Source organism: Gymnoscopelus microlampas (genome assembly GCF_963454915.1).
Source record: "Gymnoscopelus microlampas genome assembly, chromosome: 16".
Lineage (NCBI taxonomy): Eukaryota > Metazoa > Chordata > Actinopteri > Myctophiformes > Myctophidae > Gymnoscopelus > Gymnoscopelus microlampas.
This window is the reverse complement of record NC_139953.1, coordinates 39,627,663-39,640,559: the sequence shown is the minus strand read 5'-3', so window position 1 is coordinate 39,640,559 and position 12,897 is coordinate 39,627,663. Positions and strand designations below refer to the sequence as shown.

Genomic DNA, 12,897 nt, shown 5'->3' with positions numbered 1-12,897 from the left:
GTGTGAGGACATTTAGCGCATTAAGACCCGAGGCCGATTCTACAAAATAATGTCTTCTAAACCAGTAGTTCTCTTTCAAGATTTTTCAAAAAATGTAAAAACTGGCAGATGTACAAGCTCGCAAGCGCAGCAAGTGACAAGCAGTGAGCTTGTATATCTGCTATTTCTGAATAGCCAACGCAAAAATCTAAAATGACAGATTTCTAAAATGACAGATTTTTACAATAACCCTCATTAGCCGACATACAAGCCCAAAACGCAGCGTGTGACGTGTTGCACACTTGTAGATCTATTTTCAGTGCACAACAGTATAAATCAGGCACAACTCCAACCCCCTAAATCTAACCTCTAAATGTCTAATCCTAACCGTGACGTGACCCAACTTTTCCCATTTGTAAACTTTTTTCTTAACCATAAAACAACCATTTCTCATATGTGGAATAGAAACATTGTCCTCCTCACAATGTCTTATTTCTCAAATTCTACTATACTTGTGGGGACATTTGGCCCTCACACACACACACACACACACACACACACTCATGCCTAATACATCAGGGTTCTGCTGGAGAGGGCCCAGGGCTAATTATTCCATTTGGAGATAAAAGATCATTGTTTTACAACAATAAAATGATTTAGACTGTAATGAAAGGGCAAACAATAACCGGGAGGAACACTCAAATATACACGACACAGTGGCTCTGTGGGGAATCCCTCTGAGCTCACAACCAAACAACCTTCTGGCACTTGGACCTGTAACTCAAACCTTGACTCGTCTATTACATCACGTGTACTGCCTGGCTTTTAACTTTGGTTGAACGCTGTTGTTTTGAACCCATTAAGACCTGAGTTTTCAGAAAACACTAAACCATGGGTCTTCAACGTTTTCAGGCCAAGGAGCCCCTAGCTGAGAGGGATGAAGCAGGGACCCCCTCTATATTGTATAAAATTGTGTTTCAGAAAAACTTTTGCTGCTCTTTTCCCCTCTACACCTATAACTCTTTGCCAAAAATAGCCGATCTACAAGCTCACAATGCCTCGCGCTGCGAGGCTTTGTGAGCTTGTAGATCTGCTATTTTTCGCTAAAGTTCTCCTCAGAAAAGGTGTACTAGGGTTCAAGTGGTTAATGTAAAAAAAATCATATCACATAAAGATTTGGCGGACCCCCTGTAGTAACTCTGAGGACCCCCTAGGGGTCCCGGACCCCCTGTTGAGGACCCCTGCACTAAACTATTTTATATTCATTTTTTTGCAACATCTAAAATGACAGATGCTTTCCCAGTTTCAAAGGTATAACAACGTATAGGTTTTCCCAGTCTTAGGGGTTAGGGGGACAACGGACCTGGTAGTAGTACTGCAGCACCCAGCAGAGACCCTCCACGTACGACTTCACCACCTTCTTCTTGAACTCTTCGTCGGTGGCATCCACGTCAAACTTGGTCTTATAATACCGCTGCTTCCACCCCTCCTCCCATAACCTGCAAAATACAAACACCAGCACAACAAAACATCATTATTTATGCTTTTTCTCTTCATTAGTATTATTATTACACTTTAGCCACACAGTAGTCCATGTTGGCAAGACATGGGGGCCACTTCCTTACGTCCTTCACAGGTGTTACAGGTGATATACGGTTCCAGCAACAATATTAAAGTGTATGAATCAAGTTGAACATACAGTCTAATATAGTGTATATAAATAAAGTGGAGTGGCTACAATGGCATGGACTTGGATGCTGCACACACACACACACACACAATTATTACATAAGCGTCTGATCGCAATTATTTGACATACTCGCAATCACTTTGCATAATAGTCAGAATCATTTCCATGTTGAAATATTTTCATACATCTTCCAAAAAGAACTATAAAACTATAAAAAATAGCCGATCTACTAGCTCGGAACGCGTCGCATTGTTGTGAGCCATTTCCACTTTCCATTCTGAATGTATAGTTATTTAACATGTCAGCCATTTATTTGAATATTGAAATTATTCGTCATATCCAAAAATATACATGTCAAATTGGTCAAAAGTCAAAAAATGAAATGTAATTTTTAAGGCCAAAAAAGACAATTAAAATTGTTAATCACAATCATTTGTGTGACAATTAATCAAGTGAAATTTCATAACCATGACAACCCTATAAAACACACAAACCTCTTATCTCCATATTTTAACCCATTAAGACCTGGAACGCATCTGTGTCACTTTAGATTTCGTTGGCTATTCAAAAATAGCAGATATACAAGCTCATAGCGCGGCACCGAGTGCCGCGCTATGAGCTTGTATATCTGCTATTTTTGAAAAATTGTGAAAACATTTTTTTTTATATTTTTTTCAAAAATCTGTTAGGATTTAGAAATCATTTTTTGAATCGCCCTCAGGCCTTAATGGGTTAACTGTTTTTTCATAGATTAACACTCTACTTGATCATACTACAGCGTCGCACAAAAGCACCAAAAGTAGCAGATCCACAAATGTGAGCTCTATCCATCTGCTACTTTTTGCCATTTTTGAAATTTGAATCCTGAAAAGCAACAGTTTTGGACATACGAGGTTTCCACCCGACAGAGACGCCGATAATCAAGGAGCCCCAAGGCAGCATCTGTCTCGTCAGTGGTGGCGGGGCAGCGAGGCCCGCGGGGAGAGCCCGGCGACAGGCCGGAAAGCCTCCATGAATACCAATTTAGCCCCGCGGATTTAGGAGGCTTTAGCGAAACATGTCGCAGAGGAATTTGGACAGAATATGACTGCTTTCCATGTTAATCACGTCCGGGGGGGGGGGGGGGGGGGGGGGGGGGGGTGTAGGGGCGTTGATGATTGCAGGGCACTAGAGGAATAAAACGGCTTGTACACAGCAGCACACACAAAGGTGACTCATTTTGGACATTTATACACGTAAATGATTCAGTTTCTTCAACTTGTATTGTCTTTAGGGGCGCAATGGTTAAATCAAACAATTTGAATACAATAATTCCTTTTTCTAAAATAGCAGAGCTTGTAAATCGGCTATTTTTGATTAATCAATGTAGTTGATTTAGAAAGAAAATCCATAAAGAACGTTCTTTTCGATTCATTGGATAATGAATGAAAAACATATATTAAAAACACGATTCTCGATAATTAAATTCATCTGAAAATAAGTAATCGACAATCGCTACGGAAATAACCAATACTGGCAGCCCCAATTGCCTACAGAAATTCATAATTGAGTTCATCATTAAATGCTCCTCAACTAAACAGGTCTGCTGATGGTAGGATTGTTAAACTTGACCAGGAGATTCTGAAGGAAGATTGTGCACAGGTTTGATATGGTTTTGCCAATGACAAGCCACTCATTTAATGTTAAAGGGATAGTCACCCCCAAATTCACAGAATAATCGAATATTCGACTATCAATCCCCTATTCGACCACTGTACATCAAAGTCGATTATTCAGATATTATTTTTCATATTATTCATTTCTCTTTATTTAAAAAATAAATTAATTTAGCAGTGGCTTATTTTCTACAGTAAATAAGCAGCTGTGAGCTCTGGTGTTGGTAGTTCTCCTAATCCATTCATGGTTGATTCATTTCATACTGTACGTTGCCTGCGCTGCGCTGAAAGCCCACCTGCTTTTTAAAAGCAGAAAAAAACATGGCTCTTCACTCAAATGGTGACAACTACAGTGTTTAAATACTTACTATTGGTGAGTTTATTAATGTAGTGTGTTTAACAAGTTAGATTGGAGACGTGTGGTGACGTCCAGGCACAGTATAACCAGTTTGGTAGGACACTACAGTAGCTCTTGGCACTTCTCAGGGCACGCGGTTCCGGTAGGAGACACAAAGAGTCTCCTACCGGAACCGCTGCCAACAGGTCCGCTGGTCACCAAATTATTGGCTTAGGAATGCGACAAAAAAAAATCTCTCCATGGGGTGACTAGTCGATAGAAAAATAAGTATTTTACAGACGCAAACCAGCCAAAAACACCTGAGAGGAGTGGGTGGACGTACCTGACGTTGTCTTCAGGTTCGGGCTCGCTGTCGCTGTCCTCCGCTTTCCTCTTCACTCCTCTGCCATCTGCACTGTCACCCTGCAGGGCACCGACCAAAAACATCAAAACATTTCCAATAGCAGTAAAATAGCATACAAGCTCACATGTCGCAGGGTGATGCGTTCAATCTTCCATTATGAAATTATAGTTACATTCCTTCAAAAAGTATAAAACACGAGAAAACATAATCAGTGGGAAGTACTTATGTGGCCTATTGGTGGTGTGTACAAGACATTTGGCACTGATGATCGGTCAAGGCAAGGGGTTTTGCAAGATTAGCTCCAGACACACAAGCATTTTCAGACAGCAAGACTCCTTAAGTCACGTCGTAAAAATGCATCACTGACTTATTCTTTTTCATTTTTACTCATACGTCAAAGTCAATGTTATGTCATAGACCTTCTAAAAATGTTTCATGTCAAGGAACCCCAAATTAATATGGATTTGGCTGTGGACCCCCATCTGAAAATATTTTGAGGTAGGGGCCCCAATACAAGATTTGTGCCGTTCAAAAATATTCCCCATTTTTCAAGATCTCCTTTAAAAATTGCTGATCTATTGTAGATGGGCCATTTTCAAAAAGCTGATGTATACAGGGTTAAAGTGGTTGAACTGATTTGTTGACCCCTTGGACCTCCTGACATAGATCAGTGGTGCTCAACCTTTTCAGGCCACGACCCCCCAAAATAATCATATTATCCCCCTGGGGGTCCCGACCCACAGGTTGAGAACCACCGTCATAGATGACTGACGCAACCCAGAAATCTGCAATACTCGGTTTTAACCGGTTAAATAAATAAAAGTGCCTTGCACCTGCATTAAGACCAGAGATGACAGCCGTTTTAAATGAAAAGCAGTCAGAGGCGGCTATTACAGTCTATCGCCACAAGATGGCTGTCCACTACATTATGGGCCCTTGAGGCAAATTGTAATCTAATCACAACTTTGGTCTGTTGCAATACATTTTATTTTTCATCATAGCTACGGGTGCAACTTCCTCCTTTTAATAGGCCTTTTAATGGGATCTCACTCGCAGTGGTCCGCATCTCAGCAACACTGGTTGCTCCATTCATTTGTGTGTGATCATCCTACCACCACAAACCACCAGCATCTGCACGTTCTCTAAACCAGTGGTTCTTAAATTTTTCAGGCCTCGACCCTGCAAAATCATCATATTTGAACTGGGGACCCACCAAAATATTCATATTTGAACTGGGGAACCCCCCACTCCGACGAGCGCTTGGAATAGTAGGAGTTGAAGCAGTCAATTTTGGTTGACTCAGTTCCACAGATAAATATTGTGAAAACAGCAGATCTACAAGTTCACAACCACTGGCAACGCAAGCCATTGTGAGCTTGTAGATCTGCAATTTTCACCACTTTTGCCACTTCCTAACACTATTTGACAGTTTGGCTAATGGTTGAACAGTTTTTGATAGAATAGTTTGTCGATTACTTTTGATGCAGTAATGGTTTACTTTTTTTTGTATTGAAAAGGTGTTAAGTTCTTAAATTGTCACTTCACTGTCATCTGGGGACCCTCCCAAAATCATGGAGTCCCACAGGTTGAGAACCACTGCTCTAAAAAACTGTGTTGTAAGGTCCGCCAGTCCGGTATAGCCTCCTTTGAGAATAACTTTCTCCCAGGCAGCTCACACTGTGGATCCAACTTCCCAACCATATTTTTTAATTCCTTTTTTTCTCACTGTGTGGAAAGCTGTGGCACACAATGCGCTGTACCCTGCATGCTGTACTGTACTTTAAGCAAAGGCAGCTAAGATCACAGGCTGTTGTTCAGACGGTCCTCCATCAGTTTGCTTCAAGCTCACTCAATTTGAAGCCATACATTTAAAAAAAAAGATTTGATCAAGTGGACGTATTGCCGTCGATAGCCAACACTTTTATTTAAGCAGAGCTTGTAAATTGACTTATGAACGTTAGTTGGCTCGTGACATGGTTTTGCTGACCAACCGAAGCCATGTTAATATTCTCCTTTTGTATTCCTATTCATGAATATTAATAGAAGTCATGAATATGAATAGAAGTGAAGCTGTAACATTTTAAAGTGTTCGTACCTGTCCTCCGTTCTTTATCATGGCCTTCAGAGACTGGGCTGCATCCTGGACAACCATGAACCAGATCAAAATAATCATTTCACAATCATAATATAATATTTTTTTATTTATTTTTAACCGTCTAAATGTCTGGTATTACACTGGTTCTCAAACCCCCAGGGGATCCCTGAGGGGGTTCCAGGGGGTTCCCAGCAAAATGAGCAACAGTTTAAAACCTTAGGCTGCATTTTATTTCGTCTCTTATAGGGGCCCTGGCACAAAGTATTTTCGAACGGGGGTCTCTGGCTTAATACATATGAATTTGGGTTGCCTTGACATGAAAATGTTTGAGAACCACTGTTGTACTATAGTTCCAACTTTAGACAATTTGGCATTTAGTAGACACCGTTATCCAGAGCGACTTATAAGTGCAAGATCAGAGTTACCAACTCTGGTCAACAAAGTAAATAATCACATACATAAATAGAGTGCATAAAGAACAACGTAGGGCCTCAGAGAAAATATGAAGAAACAAGTCTAAGAAACAATGAATGTGTATACCTTGTTGTGCTGCTCGCTGGGCTGCATCCTCATGTCGTAGGCCTGTTGTCGGGCGTTGTGCACAGCCCCGGGTCTGTCTCTGCCACCCAGGGCCTGGGGGGCAAACTGACCCGTGGTCATGTAGGCTGGAGCCTGATGCTCGGCCTGCACAAAAAAAATGAAAACAACAACAATGGCTTACACGGGAACTGTTGAACATTTATAGTAACAGTTAACCCATTTAGACCGGGAACCCCTATATGTAACTTTACCTTTCAATACGGGAATCCCTTTTGGGCCCGTTGTACAGTATATAGCAACATGCATTTTTTTGTAATTCTTGAATAACTATGTGAAGTTTTTCAGAAAACTTAAAAACTAGGGGTGTGCCGATACACTAATTTCACCAAACGATACGATACGATATTTGGCTCACAACTTCGATACGATTTCGATACGATACGATACGCACTTTTTTTATTATGAAAATATATGGAGGAGAAAAAAAGAAAATGCAAACAAATAATTCTGTTTTTGCATTATTCAGACATGCAAACTTGTAGCTTTTCAGCTACAATAGCCGTTTTGAATCCAAATAGTATGACACCTGACCCGAAAAAAAAACATTTTGTCACTCTTTTCACTTCGGGGACGTTTGCATGCCTGATTATTATGATTGTAAAAAAAAAAAAAAAAAACGATATTTTTTTTTTCCAAAACGATACATATCGTCGCGAAAACGTATCGCGATATATCGCGGGACGATATATCGGCACACCCCTATTAAAAACGTTTTTAGAATTGGCCTCACGTCTAAATGGGTTAATCCAACTAATTGATTTAATCTAATTTAATTAATGAATCATTGATATACATACATAGAAAATACAATCATGAAGTAGAAACACTTAGAATTGATTTCTAAATTTTGCACATTTTTAGTGTGGTTGCCCAACAGGGCAACCAGACTATAGTACTCTATACACTTTATTTATTTCCATCTTTATAGATAAACTTTTTTCAAACCGCATCTCCTCCCACAGTTTTCATCCCCCAATGTTGTGCCATATGTCAAAATGACCGTCTAAATCGGGAATCGTGTGCTTGTATTTTGCTAAGAGATTGGTTGAATAGTTTAATTGATATTAATTTATTAGTGCCATTAAATGTCCCCATCCGCTTTAATGGAAAAGTGAAAAAACTCAAATTCAAGTATTTTTTTCTCAGAAACCGTAAGAGCTAGAGTTATCAGATTTGGAGGGATAATTCATAATATTGTTCGAAATTATTGAAAAAAATATCACACCATTCGGCCTCATGGTGGCGCTATAACAGCCCCCTTTACGTTTTGGCCTGTAACTCTTGAACCGTAGGTCCGAAAATCAAAATTTCTTTTCACCTGGATTCCTTGGGTCACTACGCATCTCCCCATATAGGCCACGCCCATTTGCGTCAGGATAGATTTTTTGATATTGATTTATTTCTGCATTAAATTTCCCCATCCACTTTAATGGGAATTGCAAAAACTCCCATTCAAGTATTTTTTTCTCGGAAACCGTAAGGGCTACAGTTACAAGATTTGGAGGGAAGGTTAATAGTTTTTTGCGAAATTATTATGAAAATAATCACACCAGTCGGCCACATGGTGGCGCTATAACAGCCCACTTTACCTTTTGGCCTATAACTCTTGAACCGTAGGTCGTAAAATCAAAATTTCTTTTTCCCTGGATTCCTTGGGTCATTACGCATCTCCCCATATAGGCCACGCCCATTTGCGTCAGGATAGATTTTCCGCCATTTTGAATTTTCTTCAAAACACACTTTTTGCTCCTTTTCCTACAATTTTTTTCCAAATCTCACACAAATCGGTACACGTGATCTCTGAGCCCATGCGGTAAACATATCCAAACGGCATTTTCATAGACCTTACCGTTCGTCCGTAAATGGCTTCCAAAGTTAGCGGGAGGGGCCCGTTTTACCAAAAATGCCAGAAATCACGAACGAAACGTCCGGTCAATCCCAAATTCAAATCACATGTCGAGGGTGGTTTACTCAACAAATTCCCAAAAGCATTTCTACTTTGACCCATAGGGGGCGCCACAAATGCGCAAAATGTAACCGTTTGATGCAAAAACATTATTTCGGGGTGGATCGATCCTTTCAAAATGAAACGCAAGCGATCTCATGAGAGACGTGACAATGTAATTGGCGCAGCCTCCGACGTTATTCCTCCCGGCCTATTCCTCGAGTCCCGGCGGCCGCGACCCGCGACCGGCGTCGGCGCAACCACACTCTGCAATTTCCCCGGAATTGCGACGCGTCTAGTTTTTTTTGCACTTTAACAAAAAGAAATCAGTTAAAATGTCATCCATCTTACTCCATCCATTTACTCATTCATTTATTCATATGTCTGTCTGTTACACTCACCTTCATTCTTTTCTTCTTCTCCTTCATCCTTCTCTTGAAGCCTTCCTAAAAGATGGGGGAAAAAACGGTAGAGGAGTTCAAGAAAACAAAACGGTAGAGTTCAGTGTCACCGAGAGTTCTTGTCTTTCACAGGGTTCATGGTGCTAGGTGATATGACTTCATATCAACAGCACTATTATTTCAAACTTTTGCCTCGATTACGTATTTCGTGAAAATAAGTCGGCAATTAGTTCTAAATATCGATTTGGATATATTTTCGGTTAATTGCCCAGACCTAGTTCCAGAGAAGCCAGTTAGAGGCAGATCTTACGTCATCCTGTTTGCGTTTCCTGAAGATGTTGTCTTCAGCCACACCGACCGCCTGCATGATCAGCTCAACTCTCTCCAGGTTGACAAAGCCGTTGTGCGTCAGGTAGCCCTGAGGACAGACACACACACAGCTGGTGAGGACAAGTAGAGATATACATTGATACAACAAAGCTGGACTGCGGCATTCATCAGTGAGTGAGTAAGTCAGCCTTGCCGAGCCATAAGGCCCATAGGTCAGGAGTCTATCTCCTGTTTCTGTAGCGTGAGGCAGCTTCATGTACATCCCCCCAGCCATGATGTAAAAAGTACACCTCAAAGCTTATAGCTCAAAGTTCATGACCAGGTTTCAGATAAACAAAATGACACACGGATGTAAATAGAACTTAGTCTACATCTTTATCAACAGACACCTCTGCTGGAGATGAGGAGTATTTGTCTCTATTATATTGTTTAGATAGTTTCTGCATTTTCTGCATTTTCTGCATTTACAATCAATCAGTGCAGATGATACTTACTCCAGTTTTGTGTACCACGTCTTTGTAGATGCCCACCAGTCTGTCTATTGCACCCTCCCTGAAATGATAAACACAACAGACCAACTTAGACAGTCTTTTCAACAGTTCTTCAATTGATAACAAGAAACGTTGAATTGCCAGAGAAACAAAATGGGTCATTACAGCAACAGACAATAGCTCAAATACAAGCTTATAACGTGTCGCATTGTCATCTGCTACTTTCGCTATTTTTTAAAGTTTTCACCTATAATGACATTCCCAAAATAGGGAGGGACGACACAGGTTGAAAGTAGTTTAAATACAGTAAACTGTGCGTAATGTAGTTCCTTTTTCCAAAAGCTAACATACCCATTTTCTCTAATGGGTCAGTTTCCCATAGATTTTTAAAGCAAACATTTGTAACTCAAATCTTTGCTTCTGGGGGTCCCTGGAACAAAATATTTTGAGATGAGGGTCTGCGGCCAAATACATATACATTTTTGGGTCCTTGACATGAAAAAGATTGAGAACCACTGACATAGTAACATACGTTTTTTCAAAAAACAGTTAGGATTTAGAAGACATTTTGTAGAATCAGCCTCAGGTCTTAATGGGTCAAGCAAGGGGAAACTTCACCCGGAACAGAAAAATAGGTATGCCACCTTCTGGGAACCTGGGACTACATTTATCCGGTTAGGTACAGTATATACATTTAAAAACTCAACTCCAACTCACCTGATCTCTAAGGACGGTAAGTGAGGGAGGAAGTCGTTACCGACGAAGAAGCACATGAACACCCAGTCATCAACACTTCTCTCAAAGTCGAAGGGGAACGGCAGACTGGCCATGGTGAGCTCTTTCTCCAGATACTGCACAAGGAAAGAGTGAACATCAGTGATAGAATAAAAGTACTCCCATTTTACGCTGTATTTTTTACATAACAGTAAGAAATACCATAATGTAGAAATACTCGGTTACAATTTAACGGTCCTGTATTCAAATTGTATTATTTGAGTAAAAGTGCAAAAGTATTGGCATCAAAATATACTCAAAGTAACTCATGCAGAATATCCCACTTCACAATAGCAACGCTAGGGTTCAAGTGGTAGTGTGGTGTGTGTGTGTGTGTGTGTGTCTGTCTCTTCCATACCTCGCGCAAAACACAGAGTCTGATGAAGATGAACTCGCATTCAGATACTGGCATGGCGTCTGCAAACTGGTCATGCTGGAATAATGAACGATAAAGGACAAGGTCAGAGAGAGAGAATCCACTGGAGGGCTTCTAAAAGCTTCTTAGGACGACATGACACGTTGGTTTTCTGTTGCTTGTGGGAACTAAAGAAGAATGGTTTAACTAATGCCTATCCAAAACCATCCAAATAGAATATGGAATGTGTAAGCTCTCTCGCACAACATCAAGATCTGGGGGCAGCAGAAGCCAAAAGGTTAGAGAAGCATGCTTGTGGCTGAAAGGGTTCCCAGTTCGATTCTGCTGAGCAAGGCACTGAACCCCAAACAACCTGCTCCAGTGGAGGGGCTCAGTGGCAAACAGCATAAGACTAGAGATGTACCGATAAAATGTTTTCCTTGACAATTCCGATACCCATAACTTGCGTATGGGTCGATACTGAATACCGATCCGATACCAGTGTCATTTAAAAAGAATCTAGGACAAGTGGCCCTCAAAGTGGGGTCCAGGGATTCTCTAGGTTCCTTGGGGGGGGGGGGGGGGGGGGGGGGTTTCCAAATGGACCCTTACAGGTCTGTCACTCTGAGTGTATACAAATGGGTTATGGGGGTACTTGAAATGTTAAAGTTTGAGAACCACTGATCTAGGAATAAATAAACATTCCATTAATAATTGTTAAAGTGCAGCTACAAGTTTGTAAAAATAATGTAAATAGTACAGCAAGAGAATGCTTCAGCATTCAAAATAATTGATGACTGTAAATGACATATCATGTGATAAATTACATGATATTGGAATGACATACTCGCAGATACTGATACCAGCATTTTAGGCAGTATCGGCAGCTTTTCCGATGGTATTGGTATCGGAACAACTCAACCTAACACTGAGGATGTACTGGCCAGTTCCCAGGTTTTAAAGTCTGTGTCTGTGTGATTGTGAAGCAGCCAGGCCGATGCTGAAAAAGAACATTAACGTTCAGCAAACCTCCCTTGGATAAATAAAGACAAAAAACAAATAATAATCACCTCTCCCTGTTTCTCCCGGGCCGTTCCACAGCAGTCTTTGAGCTCATGACCCATCTGATTACACAGCGCACAGGGCCGAGGTTGGTTGGGTTTAAACTCCTCTCTGATGATGGTGAAGTTTGGCTCGTGAGTAGCCAGGCCCAGCATGATCAGATCAGCTGATCAAATAGCAAAGATGATGATAAACATTAGAAACAAAGTGGGATAAGATTAATGCAATGCTAGTTGTGAGGTTCCGTCGATATGCGCACGTGTGTGTGTGTGTGTGTGTGTGCGCGCATGCGCACGCTGTCAGCTTGGAATCTTGTATGGCCAAAGTCATTGCTTTTCAGGAAATTGAACAAAGAGCATGTGTTCCAAATCATACAATGTACTGTAGTTTTTACAACGTCACAAGGTCAAATACAAGGTTTTTGGCCATGATGACATACACAACACATAATATGTATGTTCTAAGTGGCATGCATGTATGATTAAATCTACGTTTACACAACTATGACGCAAGAAGAGGTGGCTTTTTTTCTTCTTTTTTTGTGCGACGAATTTGACAAAAAATACAGCTCTTTAAGGGACATAGTTCAGTGTGTGTGTGTGTGTGTGTGTGTGTGCAGGGGAGGGGGCTTACCGTCAGCTCCGCACAGGCAGTGATGTGTGTTGGGGTCGTGGTTGGGCTGAGCTGTTGAAGTAAACACACAGGTGAGACAACACAAATCTCAGACAGGTTTTTATTTCTGATAGGTGGGATTTTGAGTTTTGAGTCTCATGCCGTGCCCACACTTGCAGTGACAAATTGACATGCTATTCAATGGAA

At 41.0% G+C, this 12,897-nt stretch overlaps 1 protein-coding gene across 2 annotated transcripts in view; it reads right to left on the bottom strand.

Moving 5' to 3' along the window:
* Positions 1 to 12,897, bottom strand: part of xrn2 (5'-3' exoribonuclease 2) — a 41,298-nt gene that overhangs the window by 23,974 nt on the left and 4,427 nt on the right. Inside the window, exons 8-18 of one of the 2 annotated variants that reach the window (XM_084082922.1) lie at positions 12,712 to 12,762; positions 12,087 to 12,244; positions 11,020 to 11,094; positions 10,605 to 10,738; positions 9,891 to 9,948; positions 9,377 to 9,484; positions 9,067 to 9,111; positions 6,661 to 6,804; positions 6,121 to 6,165; positions 4,005 to 4,084; positions 1,343 to 1,478 (exon numbers count right to left, since the gene is read on the bottom strand). In XM_084082922.1, coding sequence (XP_083939048.1) covers positions 1,343 to 1,478; positions 4,005 to 4,084; positions 6,121 to 6,165; positions 6,661 to 6,804; positions 9,067 to 9,111; positions 9,377 to 9,484; positions 9,891 to 9,948; positions 10,605 to 10,738; positions 11,020 to 11,094; positions 12,087 to 12,244; positions 12,712 to 12,762 — 1,034 coding nt within the window. The remainder of the gene's footprint in view (positions 1 to 1,342; positions 1,479 to 4,004; positions 4,085 to 6,120; positions 6,166 to 6,660; positions 6,805 to 9,066; positions 9,112 to 9,376; positions 9,485 to 9,890; positions 9,949 to 10,604; positions 10,739 to 11,019; positions 11,095 to 12,086; positions 12,245 to 12,711; positions 12,763 to 12,897) is intronic. The other variant, XM_084082923.1, reaches the window with a different exon arrangement.